Raw genomic sequence first — 25,513 nt, 5'->3', positions numbered from 1 at the left:
GGGAAACAGACTGACCAGGTCCTTCTCTCCTAAAAACCCTGTGTACTCATTAAGCATAAACAAAAGCATAGTCTTCATTTCCTCCTAGCAAGAGGTTTTGTCCAGGCTCCATCACAGCAGAAGGTGGCTAAGAGCCAATAGTATTAGCCAAGGGTCATTCCTGCAAAATATGAAAGTTTATTCTGCAAATCTTAAGCTGTTTTGCACATCAATTTCCAGAGCTATTCATCTGGAGAGGTTTTCAAATGTCAAACAGAGGTGAGGAGCGCTCTTCCAAAGAGTACATTAAATGGAACGATATATGGGACAGCATTTTAAAAAAATAATATATGTCTTTTATAGCGCTTTATATCCGCAGAAAGAAGATCATGAAAGGTTTTCTTAAAATCATTATTAATATCCCGAAATACTCTACTGCTACCTATCGCTATAAACAGCATTAGTCTTCATATCAGCTGGCATAGGACATGCGCTTAGACTTCACTTTAGGATACAACAGTGCGTTTACCTGTGGTAAATACAAACAGATAGAATATAGTGCGTTCCAAAAAACAGACCGCTACTGCAATGTTTGTAGAAATGGAAAAGCGTATAGCGATACTAGAAACAATGGTTTCTAGCGTCAGACCTGTTTACATGCAATAAACATCAGCAGATATGAGCCCTTAAATATACAGCATAAGTATTCTTCTGGGCTCTGAAACAAGGACATCTTTACCGATTTAGTGCATATATTAACCTACATACAGACCTGCACAACAGGGAAGGGTTCTGCAAATTCAATTTGTCTAGGATTAGCACAGCCTTTTCCCCTTTGCATTGTCAAAAGGAGAATGGTAATATCACTTGTGGTAAGACAGGAACCAAAGTCAGGGTGATGGCATCAGTAATGGAATTAATACACTTTAATACAAGCTTGCCAAATAAACACGGCTGCAAATCAGCAAGGGTGGCGTTAAACGTGGCATTATAAACGTGGCAGTATAAAGAGGGAGCACTGTACGCCTCTATTAAACACTTCACCTGACCTCAGTTGTTTATCAGCGTCTGTCTGGTTTGCTCGGCACACACACACACACACACACACACACACACCATGTTATTAATGATCTATCACCGGTACAGTTTCCTTAGTGACCGACTAAATAAACACAGTTTGAAGGTGACCGGTGTAGGACGCAGAAATCTGAATGGACGGTGTTGACATAGTGTATAATAACTGGAGATTGTTGGTTACGGTTACTTTATCCATTAACGGGCGTGTGGTAAAACACACACAAGTAATCTACATCTGTCACGTTATCGCAGAGCATTATGTAAACACACATGTGATGGACTATACGTATTAAGCTGGGTACACACTACAGAAAAGTACAGCAGGTGCGATTTCTAACGCTTTTACCAACAACCGAAAGTCCCGATGAGCGTGCAGGTTTAGGTCTACACACCTACACGATTTACCTTTCTCATAACCATCAGCTAAAAAGATTGTGGGGTAAATGTGTTAAAGAGCGACTTTTAAACTAAATTTAAAAGGGCAATGTGTTTAAAGGCAAATCTTGCCTTTATTCACTTTGCAGTTTTAAATTTAGCTGTCAAAGTTGCAGAACGACGGTGATTTACAAAAATCACTAACATATTTAACCTTGTGACTAGAAACTCTACGGAGATCGGCCTACATTGGTTGGGAGTACATACACACTTCTGAACTTGCCCGACATCGTTCATATTGATATTTAGTCAGTTTCTAAAACCAAACTATACAACATACTCTCCCTAAATGTCAGGGAGACTCCCTGAAATAGGGGTGATCTCCCTCACTCCCTGAAGAGTCTGGCATTCTCCCTGATGCTGAGCCAGTACAGGACGTGGTTGGCTTCTCCATCTATGGCATGATGACACTGTTCAGAAATTGAGTCCTATGTCCATGTATTGATGCCTATGGAGGTGGCCATTTTCATGGAGACCAAGTTTTAACCAAAGACTGACAGGTAAGACAACATGACTTTACTAATGGAGACAGAAAAGTAAAAGACACTTCAGTCTCTAGAGATCCATTAGCTGCTTTTCTTTAACGCATAGTTGCCTACGCTCATGGAATGTCTGGGAGACTCCCGCATTTCCGGGAGACCTCCCGGGAGAGCAGGGCAACCTCCTGGTTCTCGCCCCCGCAATAGATAAGTGGCAGACGGGGTTTAATGACGCAAATACTGTGTCATCTTCGCCCCACCCCTACTGTAATTAGCCAAAATTGTGATAATTGTTTAGGGGCGGGGCCAAAATGATGCTATTCGTCAAGCCCCGGCCCCCCACCGGGATCTCCCAGAAGCCAACAAGGAACAAGTTGTCAACTATGCTATACAATGTGCATTGGAACAATAAAACATGATCGTGAGGCAGAACAGTCGTGAATTGTGTGATTGGCTCTATAATCGATTGAAAAACCTGTAGTTTGTACCCAGCTATAATTATACTTTTACTACAGCAATTTCAGTTGTAACATTATACAATATTTAGACATCATAAGCATTTAATGAGTATTCCTCACACATCGGAGGCAGTGGTTTTGTGGGCTGAACCAATTTGAAGCCTAATAATTTCTTTTGTGCCTCGGTGTTGTCACCAACTCCAACTTAACTTATAGGCTGCACCCATGTGACTATTGGTATGGCCCACAAAATGGTGACCTTCACTGTGAGTAGGTGACTGGTACCTTTTAAGTGTTTTAAAAAAAAATGCTAAAGAATTAAAACTAAATAATTAAACTGTGTTAATACAAAACAAAGGGAGGATATAGACAGGGAGGGCTGTCCAATTCAAAAAGTATAAACTGTGAAATAAAGGAAAACCTTTTATAAACACAACTAACTTTGCTCTGTTGTCAACGACACAAAACCAGTTTGAAAAAACAAAGAGGATTAAGGTCACGACTGAAGGGATAGATTTCCTGTAGGAAAAAGTAATGCTTGAATTATTTTTCAACAACTAAGTTCTAGGTAAACCATATCCTGTCATGTGACAGGAATTACCACTATTACTGTATAATCACTACATACATATAATGTCCTGGGTTCCCTTGGCATACAGACAAATAGAGATGGTTGGTATGGTTAGGATCCAAGAGGATAAGATAGGGAGCTTAGCCCAGTGCTGAACATAAACGATGCAATAAAAACAATAAGCGATATATTCTACAAAGCAGGCAATAGACCTTCTTACCATGATTTTGGTCGAATCTCCAGGCAGGCACATGTGCATTATGCTTCAGGTTGCTATGGCCTGCCAGCGGCACAGTCACATAGATTGGTCCTTGAACCAAGATGTCCGTCTTATCGCTACTGAGTAAATGAATGCTGACTGCAGTGACCGGGGTGAGGTCAAATCTACTGCTGTTCCCTGTGAAATATACAGGACCATAAAATACCATAATTACATTTTTATTTTTTTGAAAATAAACAGTTTTCTACACCTTTCCCTGTTACACATTTGCTCTTTTACAGAACGTCCAAACAAACCAGATGTACGATTCAAAAGTCGCAGTACACCCTTTTATTTCAAAAACTCTACAGGAATTGGGCCGATTTTCCGATTTCAAGATGGCGCACATGTTTGGTACATACCGTAACAATTCCGGGAGGCTCCCAAACTTCGAGGAGTCCTCCAGGAAGAGTAGGCACCCTCCCAGTTGTGTTGGAGGTGGGGATTAATTATGCGATTTCACATAAAGCCCTGCCCTTGCTATGAAATGCTTTGAATTTTGCCATTTCCTAGCAGGGGGCAGAGCTACGATTACATAATGACATCACAACGTCCCCTCCTACCTCCTGTCACATGACTTCTCTTCCGGGATCTTCCAGAGAAGTTTGAAAAGTAGGCAATCATGCTTTATAAAGGGACCCCACGTACGGTGGTCACAATAATAAGAATCTGCCAGCAGAGCGCCTGCTCCTGGACAGACTTCCTAGCATTCCCTGTTGTGCCAGGCCAGACGAGAGCATAGCACAAAGTGTGGCATTAGTGGCGGAACTAACGCCGCTACAGGGCTACCGCTGCTACTGAGCCCGGCACTACCAGACCACCCTCCCAGAGCCTACACGATGCAACATCCGAAATAACAAAAATCCTCTTACAGGAAGAAGTTCTATTTACTATTTTTATGTCCAGGTGAATAATCTCTCTATCTGCTGCTAATCTATGACTGGGGAGGATAGGGAGTATATAGTAGCATAAATATTCATAGGTCTGTGGGGTCTCTATGCAGTCTCCTAGGTAATGGAAGTGCTACGTGTAATACAATGACAGTCTGGTATTTTTCATCCCCATCATCAGTCTTTTGATCATCGCCTGTTTGACGAGGGAAGTTTCACTTTTCAACTACTGAGCTATTCTATAAAAGTACCCGAAGTAAAAATAAAACCCCACAAGTGTAAGAACCGGAAACCGCTCTTCGAACTGTATTACATGAACAGCCATACAATACACAACATATTCTATTAAAAAGCCTTTATACAGGATGAAAAATATACTTTATTTCTTAATAAGTCACTTTCTGCTATGCTTTATTAATACAAATGAGATATTATGTAGATCACTGTTCTCTTCCAACAGGATAATTTCCTTATTTAATGCAGTGAGCTAATTCAGCCAGGAACAACAAGAAAGTCAAAAAACGACAACATAACAGATCTTCTATTAAAGTGACTGTTTATTGTGGTGTTGATAAGACCACAGCTGACTTTTTAACGCATTAGCATAATAAGAGGTGGTAGCGGCTGAAATGCAACGTTCTAGATTTTTTAGCATAAAAAAGGATGATACAAGGCAATGCTTCCGTTCCTCTTTGTTTATAAAATATCGCTCACTGGATCTAGTTGTTCTTTATAAAAGCATTCTCCCCGCAGGACCAGGAATGGTCAGTGTTGCGTTACAGACAGACATGGGCAGGATCGTTACTTGTCCCAGTCATGGAATTAATGGCAGGGCTGGCACACCTGCCGCATGCGAGAATGAACCTAATATGACATCGGACTTCCTCGTCTGGCCAAATCTCATTCAGCAGCACAATTGGAAACGTCAGCTTCCTTACGCACTTAATTCCTTAAGCTACCAAACATACCCTGGCCATTTCTGGTTTGGCCTGTCCTTACTGGCAGCCTAGTATTACATGCAGCGCTTCCAAGTAACAGTTCCCAATCCTCAGTCTCTTCTCTCTTACAAACGCAACCTGGGCAAAACACTCATTCCATCTGGATTAAGAGACCCAAACTAGGTTTAAAGCAGAGGCTGGGACCAGAACACATACTGGGGGCGCGGATAACCATTCTGTATAACATTTCCACATTTTGAGTAAGCCGCTTTTTAATTATCACACAAGACGTGAATTGGGCTAGGTACTGTACCCCATGGAAGGGGGTTAGGAACATACAAACACAAACATTTAAAAATTAATATTACTTAAAAATAGAACAAAAAAAAAGTTAGATCATATTTATTTTAAAGACTTTTCCTCCACTTTTAGGAAACCGAATAGAGAAGGATTCAGTATTATTTGGCTCTAATAGCAGAAAGGAGGTGCACACATGAGCGCAAATCCATTACATTTTGATTTTGTGGGTTATTAAAGATATAATAATAAAATAAATGTGTTGCAATTTGATTTGCAGTAATAAAAATAAATAAAAATAAAAATGTAGCTAGATCTAGACTGGATGGGAAAATAAAGCACATATATGAACTAGTGCACTTGACTCACCTGATGAGTTTCCATCTGATCCTTGCAAGTAGGGAAAGTTGTCCACCTCTGAAGACGTGCTGACGGCGGTCAGGAAAGCCGCCAGGTCCTTGTAGGTGGCATTATCGGGCAGGTCCAGGGCACTCCGTGCAAAGTGGACTCGTGGCTGAAGTCTTGACCCTGTGTGAACCACAAATCCCCACAACAGCAATGTGAGAACTGAAGACATACATGACGAAATGTATAAACTTTATGCTCCTAACCAGAGACAACCTCGTCAGAATGGGACAGATGATATTTGTACTAGTCTAAATGTCAACATTAAAATCCTCCCAGAACACCCAACTCCTGCCTTCAGCATCTGCAAAACATGACATTGTGGGGGTCACGGTGGCTATTTGGTTGTCAAAAAATAAACACATAAATAGTACCCTTGGCAACAGTGGTGTCATTAACGCATTTAATTAACAGTCAATTCATGGGCAACATTCGGATGAATATAGTACAGCCCAAATATCGGGTGACTAATTTTTGCAAATGAGGTCCAAAACTCACTAAAAACATAGTTTAAAGGGTTTAATAAAAAATCTTGTTATAAGCCATTATATTTTGAATTGCTTTATTTGCCAAATCCTAACTTTGTCCTTCTAGTGTACTTTGAATATCAGTGGATAGCTGTGACTAATAAGGACGCTACTCTCTGCCCCCCACCCATACTGCCCCCTCCCTTTCCCAATTCCTTCACCTATTCCTGTCAACACTAATTTTTCAAGTAACCAACAGAAATCACTAGTATCATCATTATTTATGTATATAGCATCACCAATTCCACAGCACTGTATTTGTCATTCACATCAATCCCTGCCCCATTGAAGCTTACAGCTTCAGCTTAACACATGAGGTGGTAAGTAATACGACTAAGGGCAAGTGTAGAGACTTTGGCGAATACCCTGAAAATAGCTTTCATATGGAGGGAGGGTCAAAATTATGGACACTTTTTGAAGTTACGGGACAATACTCTGAAGGTTACCCTTAGAACCACAGCGAGTAAGTGCAGAGAGAAGGACAAGAAGTACAACTTGTGGGCATACAATTGCTGAACAGGGGATAAATATATGTGCACATAGAGCTCCCTAGGATATTTGGTGGCAATGTTGCTTTAAATGTCTATTGGGATTCTTTTTGGCTTAGGCTGGGTACACACTACAGAAAATTTCTCCCGATCTAAAATCGTTAACGATTTTACCAATGACAAAGTCCCGATCAGCATGCCGATTCATGTGTACACAATTTACCTGCAGATCTGAGTTCTTCATCTGTCATAACCATCTGCTGAAAACAATGCTACTCTGTAAACTCTATAGAGATCTGCCTACGCTGCTTGGAGTGTACACACTAATGCGATATAGGTCGTTTATCGCATGATTGGCACAATAATCAGGTGGAAACCCTGTAGTGTGTACCCAGCCTATTTCCAGCACAACAGCCCATAAATGAATCTATACAAAAGTTTAAATTCGAGGAAACGTAGATGCATAGCGAGTTTCTAAGAAAGTCACAAAAACGCACCGTCAACTGGTATGACATGGATAATTGTGTTGCTACACAACAGGCTACTCCTGTGTTAGAGATTATGGGGTCTATTTAGCAAAGGGTGAAGCTGCATCACAACCGATAAAATGAATGGAGGTACTGAATATAACAATACAAAACTCTCTCGCTCTTCCGGAAGATAAATCCCAAACTATCAGAAGTGCAGTATTCGTCTTCAGTGTCCTAGAATCACTTTGTAAGTGGAGCATGTAAATACCACACACTGTGGTTCACATTCAAAAAAAATCACCCAGCACTGCGTTTGGGGAGTAGAAACCACAAACCACTTATTTAGGGCCATAAACCAAAAGCCAAGTAGACTAAGAATAATAGTTGAGCTCACTGCTGTCAAAGTGCCTACCAAATGGTGTTTTTCTTTTATTGCTAGTTCCAATTTGCTGCAGTAACCAAAAAAAAACTCAACTCAGCCGTCCTCCCCCCAACCCACATGCAGAACGTCTGAATCTATTCTGCATTGTGCTTTCCATGAAGCATCAGCAATATTAAACTGTGCATACAGATTTACCGAGTGGGACGACTTGCCAGCACAATTAAGCTTGCACTACAATACACAGTCCATCTGGGACAAAAACACAGTCTGCAAAACACATCAAGAACCAAGTAGCAGGCAGGTTTCCCAGACTTCCCGTAGTCGTCTCCTTCTTAATAAGATCTTTTTATTGCTCTAGTAACTCAGACTGAATACCTCATTACACGTTTTCAATAGGCTTCCATGGTACAAACTGGCCATGTGCTCTTATTACAAAATGTAGGCAAACAAATGAAATAAAAAAAAAAAAAAAAAGTCACGACACTGGGGCACTTCACATGCACGGTGTAGATCACATGTGCTTTTCATTACTATAAAAACAATAAAAAACACATAAAATGCCTTCTAGGTCAAACAGCTGAAATATTCCCAGGAAATTGGCCCGGCCAATGATTAGCGGCGTTCTGGCTGTATCCGAGAGCCAACACGTGCTTTAATTAAAAATGTGCTACTTGGAAACTTTCAAGATATAGCGTTTCCTGTATGACAATTAGGTCACGAGATAACTTGGAAACGTAGATGAACTCTGTGGGCAGCACGGTGGCTAAGTGGTTAGCACTTCTGCCTCACAGCACTGCGGTCATGAGTTTGATTGCCGACCATGGCCTTATCTGTGTGGAGTTTGTATGTTCTCCACGTGCTTGCGTGGATTTCCTACGGGTGCTCCGGTTTCCTCCCACATCCAAAAAAAACACACTTGTAAGTTAATTGCCTCAATTGTTCAGTTGGAGGTATATTTACTAAGCTGCGAGTTTGAAAAAGTGGAGATGTTGCCTATAGCAACCAACCAGATTCTAATTACCATTTATTTAGTACATTCTACAAAATGACAGCTAGAATCTGATTGGTTGCTATAGGCAACATCTCCACTTTTTCAAACCCGCAGTTTAGTAAATATACTCCCTGATCTATGGCCAACGTGGGCACACAAGTGAAGAAAGAGGTTTTGGGGGCTGATAACTAGACACAGTGGAAAACGCAGTCATTGCTGGTAGGGTTTGTTGACCTGAAGAATTACAATTACTTCCAATTTTAATTGTTCAAGGTGATCATTTTGGGTTCACAAACATATAAAGGGGTCTATGTATTGACGCAAATATGGAGGCTAAAGCAGCGTATTTCCATTATCCTTCCCTCGATGTTTGAATCCTCTCGGCCTTTATGCAGCCAAACACTGGGAATGAGGGCGAGACAGGAGGGGGATAGGGCACAAAAACATGGCAATGGGATTAATCACTACCATGAGAACAGGGGAAAGCTGCCCAATTCTAGGCTGGGAGAACGAGACTCGGCCCAGCAGCCTATTGGGAACATTTACAAGAGAAAACAAGTGTAGGTGGCCCACTACCCTGGCCCAAGGCAGTCCAGTATGGGACCGGCTCAGGGAGCACATGCCCACCAGGCCACGCATCTCCCTCCGCAGAGATGTCATATGTAGAAACTAAACATTACCTATAGTGCCGCTCCACTTTAAATACAGAAGACTTTAAAACAACCAGGAACATCGTATAAAAGATAAATTTACTAAAGCATTAAGTTCCAGACATGGGACTACAGCTGACAGTCCTGCATAGAGCCAGATTCTCCCTCTGTGGGGAAGAGGGGTTTTAAAAATAGGATAATACTGCAACAAATGATATTACAAATAATTCTCTACCACAATTCTAAACACACATTGTGCAGGTTTGTTACCAAGTGAACGAGCACAGTGTAAGAACACAGGGGAGAAAGGTAACAAAAAGTGCTCCGATTAGTGCAATATGAACGATTATAAATAAATATTAAATGCACAGGGCCCAAACACACACATTTCCCAATGTGACAAAAAAACGTTGACCTTTAGTTTAGAAGATCCAAAAACGTCTGGTCTCATGTAGAGTAATATCATTTAGTTTGGTTGCTCCGGATAAAAAAAAAAACCCCCACTGTTATAAAATCTTGGGATGATTTGGCCTTCCCACACTATAACCGTACTTTGGAAAAACAAACAAACCCAGAAAATTGCTACTATGATTCATATAAGAGTCTAATAAAGAATTAATAGGGTCACAATATTTTTTTAGATTAAAAAATAAATATTTTTTTTTTTTACTGGGCATTATTAGCTTTACAGATATTATTTAAAGATGGAATCTAAAATCAGACACATTTAGATGTACCCGTCACACACGTTTGTTTTTTTACACTTCTTCACAAAACTTATGTCAAACAAAAGGCTGGGCATATGGCTGACCACAAGAACGGGCTTGAGAGCTGAAAGCACAGAGATTGGTAATCGGTCTCAGAAGGGTTAATGCACCAAACTCTATTAATGAGAAGACCAGGGCTCCCAGAAATTTCTTTTTTAGACTGTAGTCTGTCTCATTACTGTGCTGTATTGGTCACAGCGAGTCCTTTCTGTGTGCCGCCATTGTGGCGGCACACAGTTAAGCCGTTAACCATTAAAAAAAAAATAAACATCCAAAAAGGACAGACTAGGGGGTATAATTACCAAGCTGTGGGTTTGTAAAAGTGGGGATGTTGCCTATAGCAACCAATCATATTCTAGCTGTCATTTTGTAGAATGTACTAAATAAATGACAGCTAGAATCTGATTGGTTGCTCTGGGCAACATCCCCACTTTTACAAACCCGCAGCTTAGTAAATCTAGCCCCAAGCCTTGGTACACACAGGCTGTAATTTTATTTTAAGTGTTTAAATGCCCACCCTTTGCCGATGACAGACCTAACAATAAAGTGAACCGATCAGTGTACACACCCATTTGCGATGTTGCCTGCAGCGCTTAGAAGCATTAATGTTAAGTGAAATACAATCCATATACCCAAACACAGGCACTCTAGGGTTTAAATTTGCCAAAAGCCAAATAACCTACCAGTGTGTTTAGATTGTGGGAAGAACCGGAAAAGCCGGGAGAAGGTACCAACTCCACGCGGATAGGGGCCCTGGTCGGAATCGAACACATGACCCCAAGCTGGTGAATCAGCAATGCTAACCACTGTGCTGCCCTGCACACACTGTAAAATTCCCTTTTCAAAAACACATTGAAAAATTCCCAAGCTACGTGACACACAGCAATTCTGCTAAATATTTGCTAAACTACATCAGATAATCACAATTTGCATTTGTGTTCTATTAGATCAGCGACGCCTCAAGCCTCAACATGCCAGAAATTCTACAAACGCCGCCCCAGTAACTGTCAACCAGTATCACCATCTGGCCCCTCCACAGTACGGACGCGGCCTATTTAAAAACGCAACGATGGGGAGACTCTGAATTAAAGCGATTGCAGTAACACTGACACTAGACATCATCCTACTGGACTATATTTATCCACATGACGGGATGCTCCGTGAGGTCTGATTAGTGAAGTCAATATAAGTATGGAATGCGCTTTTATTTTTAGCCCTTTGCTCTAGAATATGCGTCTTCAGAAAACCTGGAGCAGGGGGCGTTCCAGCGTCTGCTCCCTGAAGTTCCAACACTTCCTGTGCTTGTGGCTTCTCATTTAAACCCCAACCGTATTTTAAACAAAATGTGCTGAGTGTCTGTCGGCTTATTGTGGTCACAAAGGAAAACGCCACCATAAACAGATGGTGGAGCTCGGGAAATGGTGGCTAAACATTACTCAGCCATTTTTAACCCTTCTATGATCTTCCTACAACGCTGGCTTGGGCACACAGATCGTTTGATAGGTTAATTGCGCTCCAGACGATTTAATAATGAAAAGCACATGAAGCATAAACTGGGCTTCCTGATACACATGGCATATATAGATTTGCAGGTTACAAAACAGACCATGGACCCAAATACAGGATCCATAAGTAGACAGAATAATGGAGACATCCATGAAATAAAAATACCATTACATGTCTGAAAGACGATTTGTTTACACAGTTATGGGATCAATAGATCAACCCTTAACGCAGGTGTCCTTAGGCGAGCTCAAGGACGACAATAATCCAGAATGTTTTCAGCTTTGTGGATAAGATTTCCATAATTAGGAGCACAGTCTTTCTGCACTCTGCCCCTGACATTCCCCTCTTCACTGAATAGTTTAGCAGTGCTCCTCAAAGTGACTGTTGGAGGAGGAGTTCCAAGTCAGTTACAGAATTTTCACCAAACTGCAGTAATTATTTACTTTCATTTTGTTCTTTTTTGGAGCTTCTTCAATAATGTATCACTATATAAAAGATTCCATGCTTGTCCTTTTACAAGCAAACAGGTAGAGAATTCATGTATGCTGTGCTAAGGTAAACCATATTAATATGGACTGATTTCCCTTTAAATAGATGTATACAGTGATATACAGCTGTATACAGCATCTCATCATATTATGTTGCTTTTCTTTTAGAGGTGTAGATATAGGGCACGGTCTTATCAGTGTTAAAGCAATCGCACCTCTCTTTTAGCGATTTGGAATCACTGTATGATAATCCATTGTATTTCTACCGGGGCAGCTATGTCTTATAAGTTATCTGTTGCCCAGTTCACTTATGTAGCCAGGTCCTCAGGCTAAACCTCAGCTATGTGACAATATATAGCAACTATTGCTTGCAGCATGGTGAAAAGTGACCACCAGCTACAATAATGGAGACATCTCCATTGACTGATAAAAGCAACATACAAAAAAAAACAAAATTGTTGCAGCTACAACAGTAAAAAGAAAACAAAACCAAAATTGAGAATTTGTTACAGCTACAGAAAAAACAGAACTATAATCTAACAGTTTTGCTTAAACATCAATGTAACATTACTCAGTGTTGAGGATTATGTCCCTAAAATCACACGGTCATAGAAAATAAACAAATAGATGTGTATTTTGTGCCACCTCCAGTTTAGAGAAGATTATGTACCAGAATTCAGTTTCCTACATTACCACTTCAAACAACTCCACCGTGTTTAATAAATAAACAATTTTTTAGACTTGCTTCATTTCACTCAAATTCAATCGAAAACTCTAACGTCAAAAGAAAACTCATGGGGTCCGAGACTTTTAACTGCATATTTAATGCTGGTGGATCCTCACTGTGCTGAATCATTGCAGTCTTGTCTAGTGGTGAATTCTGAGCAGTGTGTGATAAATCATTAATCAGCTCTTACAGTTGATCAACTTCATTATTACAGTCCAATATTGGAAACATTACATAAACACGGCTAACTGTTACCGTTAATGATAAGGAACTTTGAAGTTGACTACATCCTCCTCACCTTACAAGAAGTTAATGAATCAACCTATAAACATGTAATATCCAGAACCCCATAAAGTAATTGCAATTTTACGAGAGGGCCCTTGACCATGTATTTATCGAGAATTAAGGTAAATACATCCCTATTCTTTTCTTAGGAAACTAATGAATTTCATCTTTGTTCCGCCCTATGTGCATCACAATCATTTTGGAACTGGATACAGTCAATGTAGGTCAGATAGGAACAAAGTTATATTTTCGAATAGTAAATTCCATGTTTATATTTTTGAAAATAAAATGAAAAGTGAGACAGTCTCCATTGTAAAGATTCAAACACCGACAAAAAGACATCAAGTACAGAGTATTACCGTTGCACATATATGAATGATTTGATTAACGGTACAAACCACACCTATATAGTTATCTGTGCATTGAGAGGATCAGGATACAAACATACAGTGACGTGGAAGAGAAGGCAATCATGGCCCAGACCACAAGAGCTTACAATCTACGAGCTGTGAGACAATACATAAGGTAGAGGAATAACAAGTTTAGCTGGTGAGGAGTGGAAAGTGTGAGAGTCTACTACAAGGCAGCAGTATTATCAGCCACCAGTATTATAGCAACAGTCAGCGACTGCCATAACTGTGCAGCTACCGCTGGTGTCAGAATCTGGAAGGTGGAGACATGTAAGATTAACCAATCATTGTAGAAATAAGACAGTGAGCTGTCGTCAACCCTGCCTGTCCTTCACTTATCTCCACTGAACGGCCTTCCTCTCCTGGGGTACCTCTTTGGTAAGTTAGCTCTCAATTTAAAAACACATATGTATGACCCAAATATATGGGACTCTCACTGTTTAGAGTTAGGACCACCCTATTGGCAAAAGCGCCGTGGAGTGGCGGGTGGCTTTAACATACATTTTCAAATGGGTGCAACTAAGACTTTTGCATTTTTATCTACAGTAGAAATGGCAGATCTTTTGCTGGCTATAGCAGTGTGCTGGGGGATATTTATGTGTGTTTGTTCCTTTTATGATAACCCCACCCTTTCAAGCACCTGCTACGAGCCTATAAATATGATTGAGCAACATCCACTTCTGTATCTATAAATATTGAACAATGGGTACCAAAATCAAAGGCTGCCATAAATTTTTAATCAAAAGCAACGGTTGTCCACATTAAGCATGTCATGCCATCTGCTTCAAAAACATTTTTATTTACTTGCATAATCTCAGTCCCCATCGCCTCTGTATGGCATGCAAATGAGAGGAAGGAGACAGATTCAGCTGCAATTTGGTAGTTTAAAAAATGCCATCCTATCACTACAGCTTAAAGAAATAATGAACATGGACTACAAGAAGCTTACTTATCTAACATAAATGTGGTTTCACGTAAGAGGGCAGGTCACCTGGTTTTCCCAACAGTATTTTTTTGATCTAAGATTTACCCACCTTGAAATCCTGAGACTATCTGTACAACATCATCATAGACCATTAGTGTGGCTGACCGCTCAGGCAGCAAACCGAGACTCAGAGAGGAGAACACTGCAAGAAATAAATAAATAGCAGTCAAGGCGATGTACAGAGACGGAGCATTGCAGTCCCGACAACCAAATGGTTTCCCCGACAGCTTAACAGGTTCAGATCACAAGAGGTCCGAGTTTCTAAAGAATATAGATCAACAGCAAATTGTGGTGAAAATGCATAATAAAAGCATTACAAGACTTGTGTACCCTACAAGTTCATTGTCTTTGCTGGCACTTATGTGAACTTGAATGGGTATTATAGTATTAGATTGCTATCTTCAAAGTTGCAAGTTCTATTGTCTATAGCAGCCTGTAGAAGGTCAGCTGGCGGAAGTCGCTGAAGATTAAAGATATAAACTGGTAGACACAGCAGCTCGAGAACAGACAGGAATTCCGTGATTTATACATGAACCTGAAGAATAAATACTACCATGGACTACACACAAAAGACAGCAAAGAAATAAAAAAGTTAGAGGGGTAAGTTATACAAAAATGCTGACACCATATAATGTGTATAGCAATGAAAATTTATAACAATTAGTTTATTTATTTTAAATCAAAGGCAATGGTTGTCCCCATAAATGGCTATCCTGCCTGTATGTATAGTAAATAGGCCGGCTTTCTCCCTGTTTAAACCTTATTTTGGGACATTAAGGAAAAAGAACATGGGTTTTATGGTCTCTGCAAATGTCAGGAGTGTCCCACATTTTATTAGTCCAAAATTACAGGAGCGCTAATCCTGCCAAACTGAAGAGGAAGGATTGCGGTATCAAATGCACCTCAATAGACACCGTTCATCTTTTGGGGAGTACAGACATTAAAGAGTTTTGCTACCGTAAGAAAACAGACAATTTCGAGTATACACTGAAGACCACCAACTGTTAAACCACCATGGCAGCTCCAAGTCAGTTTACATTAAGACTGCAAAACAAATATATGCAAATCTGTATTCCTTACCAAACTATCACTGGCATGCAGCATTGAAGGACATCAGGTTGCCCAACGCTGCTCTAAACTGTACAGGAATTCCCAGCCTTTCTGGGATCAGTGCAGTCAGTGTCTCCTGTAAACTCTGCACATACTGCTGACATTTAAAGAGCAGACACCCCGGAGCTATTAGATTCTTCTATTAGCATCGTTAACAATGACCTATGGAAGTGACCTTTCCCCCCTACACGGCACAGCCGGCAGCACAGAGTGTGAACCACATGACTATAATCGTTATGTACTGAACGTAATGTTCCCAATGGGCCACATATTAATTTCCCAATTAAGTTAAAACAAAATGAACAAATAGTGTCATATCTGTAAGGTCTATAGCGGAGCTGTCCGGAGACATTTTTTGTGCATTTTCGTTTCCGGGTCTTCTGCAGTAGGCAGAGAGATCCTCCCCCCCCCCCCCCCCCCCCCAAAAAAAAGCATCCCCGACATCTCGTAGGGCAACGCTGTCTTTCCAGCCCACTCCGTTACGCCTCTACTCCAGACCAGTGATCAATGAGCTACACGATGGGATCTCCAGGCTAAGCACAGAGTGCAGGGACGTGGATGCAAAAGAGTTAAACATGAAATGATTTTATTGCTCATTTGGCATTAATCATTTACCGACATGAACGCTATTCCCAAAGAGGAAATGGAATCAATCTGTCGCTTTGTTTATCTTCCCGATATATGTGCTGTTCTTGAGAAAATGTAACAAATCTTGTCTACTTATCGAACAATGAGATGTAACCTATGCAATATAAATCCTTGTAACAGGCTGCACCATGTTCAGAGTTTCAAGGATGACACATATCACCACCACCCAATATAAACATTTGTCTTTACGTTAAAGCAATGGGAAAAGAAAAAAAAAAAAAAACTCACAACATTATGTGAGCCTATTAAGCAGTCCATTTTAATTAAAATAAAGCAATATAACTTCAAACAAAAGGCAATTCCATGAATGCAATTTTTTAAAAATGTATTCAAGTTTCTTTTTTTGAAAGTGGGTAGCATCCATTAACATGTATGCAGACACCATCCGGTATGCTCACCGATGGTGTCTGCCATTTGTAAAGCCAAATTCATCATCATTTATTTATATAGCGCCAACATATTCCGTAGCGCTTAAAATTTTAAAGAGAGGGAATTAAAAGGCCCTTGTAGAAACGATACTTACAAACTTAACTTACCTGGTAACCTGCGGGGTCTCCATGGTGCGGAATTTGGCACATAGGCATGTTTGGTGGCCGAGACAATTAACTGACTTCCCAACTTATACTGGAGCTTGATCAAGGCAGTCCCATCAGCTGCAGTGGTCCCCGACGCAGTAGAAACTTGGTTGGCGAAAATCTTTATGATGGCATTGCTGAGCGGCTGGTGAGTGCTGACATCGCTGACCTGGACTTTTAATGTCACCTCTGTAGAGACAGAAAACCCATTAAGCCTTCAGAAGAGCAACTCAGCTTTGCAACAAAATACACAACGCATTTCGGGAACAAAAGATAAAGGGTCGACCAAATTCGATCAGTGGGAGATCTAAAGTTATGTTTGGCCAACTAACTTTTCTACAGCAAAACAAAGCAAGAAACTAACAGTATCAGGGAGCAAAAGAGAGTATCATCAGCGAGTAAAATGCGTGTAGGTATGGGCATATGCAATATATTTAATCCAAGTCTATTGGATCAGAGGTGATAGTGGGCGTTTCACACAAACACCATGTGCGGGATCAACGGAGATGTTTACTTGCTTAAACCGTGACCCTTTTCTTCAACTTATCAAGGCTTGAAAGCTGACCAGCCGAAACCAGTTATCGGACTTGGTTATTAAAATTTGAGATCAATATTTGTACTGTTCCTGTAAATATATGCATGCAACCTGCGACATCAGAGATCGCCATTATAAAGTAACTTGAATTTTAGGTCTAATGGTTCTTTAAAACATGCATCCCAAACGTTTTTTTAAATCACAAGGAACTGTATCCGGTACATAAACATAAAGGGGTATATTTACTAAACTGTGGGTTTGAAAAAGTGGGGATGTTGCCTATAGCAACCAATCAGATTATAGCTTTCATTTATTTAGTTCTTTCTGCAAAATGACAGCTAGAATCTGATTGGTTGCTACAGGCAACATCTCCACTTTTTCAAACCCGCAGTTTAGTAAATCTAGCCCAAAGTCTTTGCTTGTAGGCACAGGTCAGTTATGGTAGTAGTATAAAATAAGACTTGTCACCAACTATATGTAGGAATGAAGACACTATTTTAAATGTAAATACTGTCCAAGTCATAAACAGGTTATAGTGTACATGATATATACGCCTTTTCAAGGTCGCATCAATTTTCCATAGAAGATATAAAAAAAAACAAAAAAACAAAAAACCCCAAAACCACAGGTCTAGTAATGCACACGTTGTGTTCCTAAATAATATGGGTGAGGATCACCCCAGCTGGGTGGCTAAGAGATAGCCTGTGACTCTTGTAGTTATCAGCAGTCTGCAGTAAGACAACAGCTGGAACTTTAAATGGCTGGTGTACAGACGTCCAAAAATTCCCTCCCAGGAAAAACATTCCTAAAATGACCTGAAACAGCTGTTTCACACTTTACCAGGAAAATAAAAGGGTAACCACCAAAATTCTGTTTGACTGACTGCTTTACATAGACTTTAACAGATAATTCCTACAAAATAAAAAACATCCTCCCAAACAGTACGTGTTCGCTAGAAGCCACAGCAATAATCACCGCCTGTGGTCTCCTGCACATTTCTATAAGAAGGGTTGGTTCCTTTTCAGAAGCAGGACTGGTTTATACCATTTGGCATTGTACGTAATCTTATCCCAAGACTTAACTGGAACAATGCTCCAGAGATAATAACGCAACGGAAACTGTAGGACATATACACTGATCAGCCACAACATTAAAACCACTGACAAGTGAAGTGTATAACATTGATTATCTTGTTACAATGATACCTGTCAAGGGGTTAGCTATATAAGGCAGCTAATGAACAGTCAGTTCTTGAAGTTGATGTGTTGAAAGCAGGAAAAATGGGCAAGCGTAAGGATATGAGTGACTTTGACAAGGGCCAAATTGTGATGGCTAGACGACTGGGTCAGATCATCTCCAAAACGGCAGGTGTTGTGGGGTGTTCGCAGTATACAGTGGTTAGTACCTACCAAAAGTGGTCCAAGGAAAGCCAACTGGTGAACTGGCGACAGGGTCATGGGCACCCAAGGCTCATTGATGTGTGTGGGGAGCGTAGGCTAGCTCAGTCTTGTCCAATCCCACAGAAGAGCTTCTGTAGCAGAAACCGCTGAAAAAGTTAATGCTGGCTATGATAGAAAGGTGCCGCAGACCGGTCAGAGCGCCCAATGCTGACCCCTGTCCACCACTGAAAGCACCTACAATGGGCACGTGAGCGCCAGAGCTGGACATAGAGCAATGCAAGAAGGTGGCCTGGTCTGATAAATCACATTTTCATTTATATCATGTGGATGGCCAAGTGCATGTGCGTCGTTTACCTGGGGAAGAGATGGCACCAGGATGTACTATGGTAAAAAAGGCAAGCCGGTGGAGGCAGTGTGATGCTGGGAAACCTTCGATCCTGGCATTCATGTGGATGTTACTTTGACACATACCACCTACCTAAACATTGCTGCAGACCAAGTACACCCCTTCATGACAACGGTATTCCCTGAAGGCAGTGGCCTCTTTCAGTAGAATTATGCACCCTGCCACACTCATGTTTTTCAAACCATTCCTGAACAATTTCTGCAGAGTTCAACGCGTTGACTTGGCCTCCAAACACCCCAGCTTTCAAGCCAATCGAGCATCTGTGGGACGTGCTGGAAAAACAAGTCCAAGCCATAGAGGCCCCACCTCACAACTTACAGAACTTAAGGGTCTGTTGCGAACGTCTTGGTGCCAGATACCACAGGACACCATCACAGGTTTTGTGGAGTACATGCCTCGAGGGGTCAAAGCTTTGGTGGCACGAGGTGGACCTAAACAATATTAGGCAGGCGGTTTTAATGTTGAGGCCGATCAGTGTATATAAGCGATAACCTTTGAATCAAATCCATAGGAGTGGCCTTCCTGTACCAAGCATACAAGATTGTACTGCAGAAAGATTCTCCACAGGCCGCTTCAATTCAAGGGTAATTGTAGTACAAACATTTCCCCTCACATGATAAAATATACAGAAAACAGGCTCAAGTGAATCTACCACCCCCACAAAACTATATGGACTAGATACTTTTAAATTATATAAAGATGTGTGCATTTACTGCACAGTATACATCTGTATATTTATACTACTAGAACTACCAACTCTCCTTTCACACAAGCCACTGGCATATTTTGCAGCTTGTCAACCTATTGACAAATGTCCAGCTCAAAAAGTAAAACAATTTACAAACCATTAAACCTTCTGAAGTGTCATTTTAAATTTTAATTTTTTTTAGCTTGATGCAGTAATAAATGATAGGCGAATTAAACTTTCTGAAAATAGAACTACGAAACCCCCCAAAAAAAAAAAAAAAAAAATCACACGTAGTTCAGTGAATAGCGATTGACTCATCTCCAGTGTGGGGGTAGATAGATATAAAGAAATAAGTTGACTGTATGAAGTTTGTGGTTTCAAACACACCAAAGCTTTGATAGAACCAATACCCTATTACTCTATACTGCTGGCGGACCCTGCTCCTCCCACTAATACTGGGCATTACTACTACTGGTTTATAATATAGCAGAATTTAAATTTTGCTGCTGAATTTATTAGTGGGCATTACATCTATTGGTAGCTTATTAATGGCATACCACTATGCAATACGGCTGCATCTGCCTCTACTGGTATGCATACCGCATCAGCTGACCCTATAGGACATCTCCACTATTGCTGGCATACAGAGCACTACCGATGTCGTCTGCTTGTATACAAGTGCCCTAGGAAGAGCCTCAGTGCTAGGTTACTCATAGGACCTATTGCACCACATTGCAGATTCCCAATAAATTGCAAATGAAACAAATAAAAAAATAAAATATATTCTTTATATTTATCATGCAAAAATTTATTTTTAAAAAGTAATATGTAGTACTTCTGAGAACGGCTGCTTTAAGCTTGCATGGGAAGCACCCAAAAATGTAGGTTGCTCACCACCAATTTCTCAGTCTGCGGCTTCCCCCTCTGGTCTCCTTATCTCTCCTCACATCATCACACTGCCCTTGTGACATGCAGCCCCCTCCTCACTTACTCAACCACGAGGGAACAGGTCACCGCCTTCAGCAATGTCAGTAGGCATTTAATGCAATGTGTGCTGCTGTGAGCAATCAGATTATCTGATTGGCTACAGGTTGCTTCATCTCCCACCCACTTCAAAACTGGGAGCAGACAAAGGAAAAGGGGGAAGAATGATCAGACAGTTGTTTAACTCTTAACTAAACTCATAACAAAAACAGCAGTTAAAAAAGTAAAACATTTCTGGAACAAATCAAAATCCTGACATATAGGTAGTTTGGAGTAAGAAAAAAAAAAAAATTCTCCTGTCAGCAATTTATGTCGACAGGAGAACTTTAATTGGCCAATACCTTCTTGTTAACAGTAAGCAAAACTCCCTGAGGCTGCCAACAAACTATGAAAACTGCTGCTTTAGGTTTGCAAATTACCATTATAACATATTCAAATTTAAATGTAAATGTACGGATTATATGAACGGCAAATACATAAAATTCCAGTCCACACACCTTAGGTGCGTGCTGAAGAAGGAGAGTCTGAGGATTAGATTTACTAAACTGCAGGTTTGAAAAAGTGGGGATGTTGCCTATAGCAACCAGATTCTTTTTATTTATATAGTACATTCTACAAAATGACAGCTAGAATCTGAATGGTTGCTATAGGCAACATCCCCACTTTTTCAAACCTGCAGTTTAGTAAATATAGATCTGCACTCCAGACAGGCATGTGTATCTAAAGCCAGCATCTCCTTTATGCTATGCGGTAAGGGACAGGAATGTCAGCTAGGTTAGGGGACACCCTCGGCACTGGACTGGAAACAATCTGGAAATGACTGAGGAGTGGCTCACAGATGGTGCTGCTGAATTCGCACTGATGCTGAGTGACACAATGCAGTTAGGGGAAACCCACATAAAGCCCAGTGACCGCTATGCTCCCATATAGAATGATGATACACAGCTTTGTAATCTCTGCATCCGGCAACAATCACAGTCTTCCAGGATATATTACCTCACACTGCAGTTTCCAATCGCTAAACACTGAACTAAAGAAACAGCTAGAGAACTCCGTACATAAAACCTAAATATTAAACGGGTGATCCAGCTCCCAGAACACACAAGCTTCTTTTCACAACTTAATACAAAAGAAAATAAAGAGAAGATCATGCATGGGCAGGATGGTGGCATAGAGGTTAGCACTTCTGCCTCACAGCACTGGGGTCACAAAGTTTAGGAGGACCCTACAAATGCTTTCTGACAAGTGTTCGCTTCACTGTGTAAATTTCAACATTGTCTGCAGCGTTAACACTTGGTTAATTATACAATGGCTTTCTACAGTAGCGCTCATTAAGTACATCGTACACTATGCTGCAAGGAGGCTTTGAGAACCTGCTTTGAATGCTCTGTTAAAAGGGATGACAATGTACAAGGTTTTCTCTATGGTTTGAACAGGGGTATTTCAACGCCTGTGTGTACGAGCCCTTAGGCTATTTTGATTTTCAATGCTGCTCTGTTTATTGCCTTAACAGAGATCTGAAAACACAAATTCTTTACCCCTATGGAAAGCTTTGATTATAAAACAAACAGCAACAAAAATAAGTCAGAGGAAGTGATGAAAGTTTTTCAGCTGGCCAGGAAGCAGTTTTCCGTCATGGATACACTTACAAAGAAAGTTGTGCAGTACAAAAACAATAACATAAAATATAAAATATATTGGATAGGATTGCTCAGAATTAAAAATTAAGTTGGCCGATAACCTCTGTTGATAATTGAGCAAGATCATCTCCCACCTTGGAAGTAGTGCCACCTATATTTTGTCATCCAATGGAACCTTTGCAATTTGGTGCTTCATTCCTGTGACAAAATTGTATACAGAGCCAGTTGTAAGGGTATAAGGCCAAATAATCAAGTTGCATTAGGTGTACGTAGATCTATTAACAAGCATATGGGCACATTTCTATTAATTTACTGAATCATTTATTTATATAGCACCACCAATTACAAATAAGCTTTACAGAGACTATTTGTCATTTACATAAGTCCCTGTAAAACTAAAGCATTAGAAGTTACAGCATACTTGCCAACTCTCCCAGAATGCCCAGGAGACTCCCACATCCCGGGTAGGTCTCCCGGGAGAGTATGGCAGCCTCCCGCATCTGCCCACTTCCTAGTGAAGTGGGCAGAATTAGATCCAAAATGCCGCGATTCTCGGGAGAATTGCGGCATTTGGCCATGACCCCCCCCTCGCTGTAAAATGATGCGACTGCGTCATTACATCACGGGGTGGGGCCAAAATGGTGTGATTTGCATAGCCCTGCCCCCAACAAGCCCACCTCCCCAGGGGAATCGAACTCATGACCCCAACGATGTGAGGCAGAAATACTAACCACTGAGCCACCGTGCAACCCAACATCCGTATCTATCCCATGTACGGGGAGACAAAAATCTGCTGTGTGTGATGTCCGTACTCAACTAAAAAAAGGATTGTATTTTAGCTATAAAATTTACATGACAGTATTACAGAACTCGCATTGTCCATGTATCAATCTAAATGACATTTCATCCAATTGAAAATTCTTCACATTTAAAAGGGTGTCCTGCACTTCATTCTTGTCAACGATCACCTGAGGTTACTGATGTTAAGTACCAAGTGTTATTGGTTTCGAAATATTACGTTACTTTCAAATACGAGAAAAACAAAACAAAAAAACTTGAAAAAAAGACAGCAGTTTTAGAACGCACCAGAAAAGGAGCAGGGAGGGGGATATAGACCTTGCCAAACACACAGTAAACAGATGTTTTAGATTCAAGACAGATGTCTCGGCCTTTCCGTAAAAGCAGGAAAAATATATAATCCAAGTCCAAAAATATTTCAACTGCACCCATAGAAATTTCCATTGTTTGTTTTTTTAGCAATACAGTTTATAATTAATTTTGTTCAAGTTTTCAAACAAAAGTTTTAATAAGCATAATTACCAATTCCTTTATTTGACTTCCAAGACAATTGGCTTAAAAAAATGGGAGAAAAAAAAAAAAAAAAACCACAACAAAGAAACAAAAACCCAAAACCTAAAATATAGGAGGTTTTGATAAGGATTACCGAAAAATTACACCAACAAATAAACCACACTACAAACTCACATATTGCTGAGGTGTCATGCTGAGGCAGCACTGTAAGACGTACGTGATCCACAGATCGAGATATATAGACCGCCCTCGCATTTATTTGTTGGAGCTAGGGGGGCAGAATTTTTTTTTACACCAAGTCTAGCAGGTATGATGAAAGCCTTGGTGAAGAGGATTTGTAGTTTAATAGTACAAGGATTTTAATGTGCCCCAATTAACTACACACTGAGGAGGCAGCCTGTTCTTCAATGTACCGGAAACCAGCGCATTATGATATTAGTTGTGAGCGCTTCAGTGATGTCACAGGCTCCTAGAGATCAGACATAAGTACGACTCTTATTGAGACGTTGAATCACAAGATGTGCGCCAAAATCGAGCTCTGCACCTGTAAATTAACCCTTATATGAACTATCAAGGAAGATGCAATATTAGGCTTTAGACACAAGAAATTAAATTACTTATGTTTGCAGCACAACCTCCACCGTACATCCCAAGTCCAATCCCCCCCCCCCCAGTTCCTCAGTTTGCCTCCTTAAAGAACTACACTATGGAAAAACAAAATAACCCAGACATGAGAGTACCACTGTTTTAATATAAACTTATACAAATCAGATGCGATTTGACAGGACAAAGCAGCAGTTCTGTCAAATTTAAATGAATAAAGATATCAATTTACATTACAAATAAAATGCATGAATGCTCCACCAGGAAGAATTAATGATGCAGAAAGAGGAACTTGATGTAGTTTACAGCGGATTACAACAGATATCTCAGGGAGTGCTGGAGTTTATTCACCATTAATGGCGAGGGTCTGTCCCATTGAAGGTTCTGGAGGATTTTTCGGAAATGTTTCTACTTCATACAATAAGGAATATACGTTTATCTGTAAACACAGACTACCTACAACTTGTAAGCTACAGTACACCTGTAATACCCCGCGTGATGTTATTTAGAGTAATACGTTGAAATTGCACCAGAGAGGTAAGGAGATTTATCCAGAGATTTAAAATGACACAAATGTATTCTTAACTTACTTCCTTTTATTAATAAGAACTTCTGTGTTATTTTTAAACATTATCTTATCACTTTGAAACTATTTACAATTGATAAACCTTTACATTTACCATACTAATAATTTATTGGAATTCTATGTTTATGGATGTTTCTGCCAGAGCAAATTATTAATCTTCACATATATACACATACATACATATACACACACACACACACACACACACACACACATATACACACAAGTTAACCCGTGCATGATACTCATGCATTCTAGTCAAATCAAGCTACTTAAGGTCTTAAAAAGGTTCTTGTCATGCATTTGGGCCTAGCCCAGGCCTCCTCAGGGGGAAGAGCGTTACTTCCCGACGCAAGCGCCCTTTTTTAACATGGTTTTGTCCCTATTTTTCTCTCTCAGTCTATCCAGACACAGGGATCTCTCTCAGCGGTCCTGAGTATCACACTCCTCTCTCCTGTTACCCCCGGCAACCACCAACCACTCCCCACTGTCACCCCCGGCAACCACCAACCACTCCCAACTGTCACTTCTTCCTCAGGAATTCTTTTTTTTTTTAAATCTTT

The 25,513-nt window shown here is 40.5% G+C and overlaps 1 protein-coding gene across 1 annotated transcript in view; it reads right to left on the bottom strand.

Moving 5' to 3' along the window:
- The window catches only part of FAM171A1 (family with sequence similarity 171 member A1), an 83,106-nt gene that overhangs the window by 23,301 nt on the left and 34,292 nt on the right, over window positions 1-25,513 (bottom strand). Inside the window, exons 2-5 of the mRNA XM_075211865.1 lie at window positions 16,759-16,986; window positions 14,514-14,606; window positions 5,753-5,911; window positions 3,220-3,396 (exon numbers count right to left, since the gene is read on the bottom strand). Of these exons, the coding sequence (XP_075067966.1) occupies window positions 3,220-3,396; window positions 5,753-5,911; window positions 14,514-14,606; window positions 16,759-16,986 (657 nt within the window). The remainder of the gene's footprint in view (window positions 1-3,219; window positions 3,397-5,752; window positions 5,912-14,513; window positions 14,607-16,758; window positions 16,987-25,513) is intronic.

This window comes from Mixophyes fleayi, chromosome 5 (genome assembly GCF_038048845.1).
Source record: "Mixophyes fleayi isolate aMixFle1 chromosome 5, aMixFle1.hap1, whole genome shotgun sequence".
Taxonomy (NCBI): domain Eukaryota; kingdom Metazoa; phylum Chordata; class Amphibia; order Anura; family Limnodynastidae; genus Mixophyes; species Mixophyes fleayi.
The sequence above is the reverse complement of the archived record's forward strand: the minus strand, read 5'-3'. Positions and strand labels throughout refer to the sequence as shown.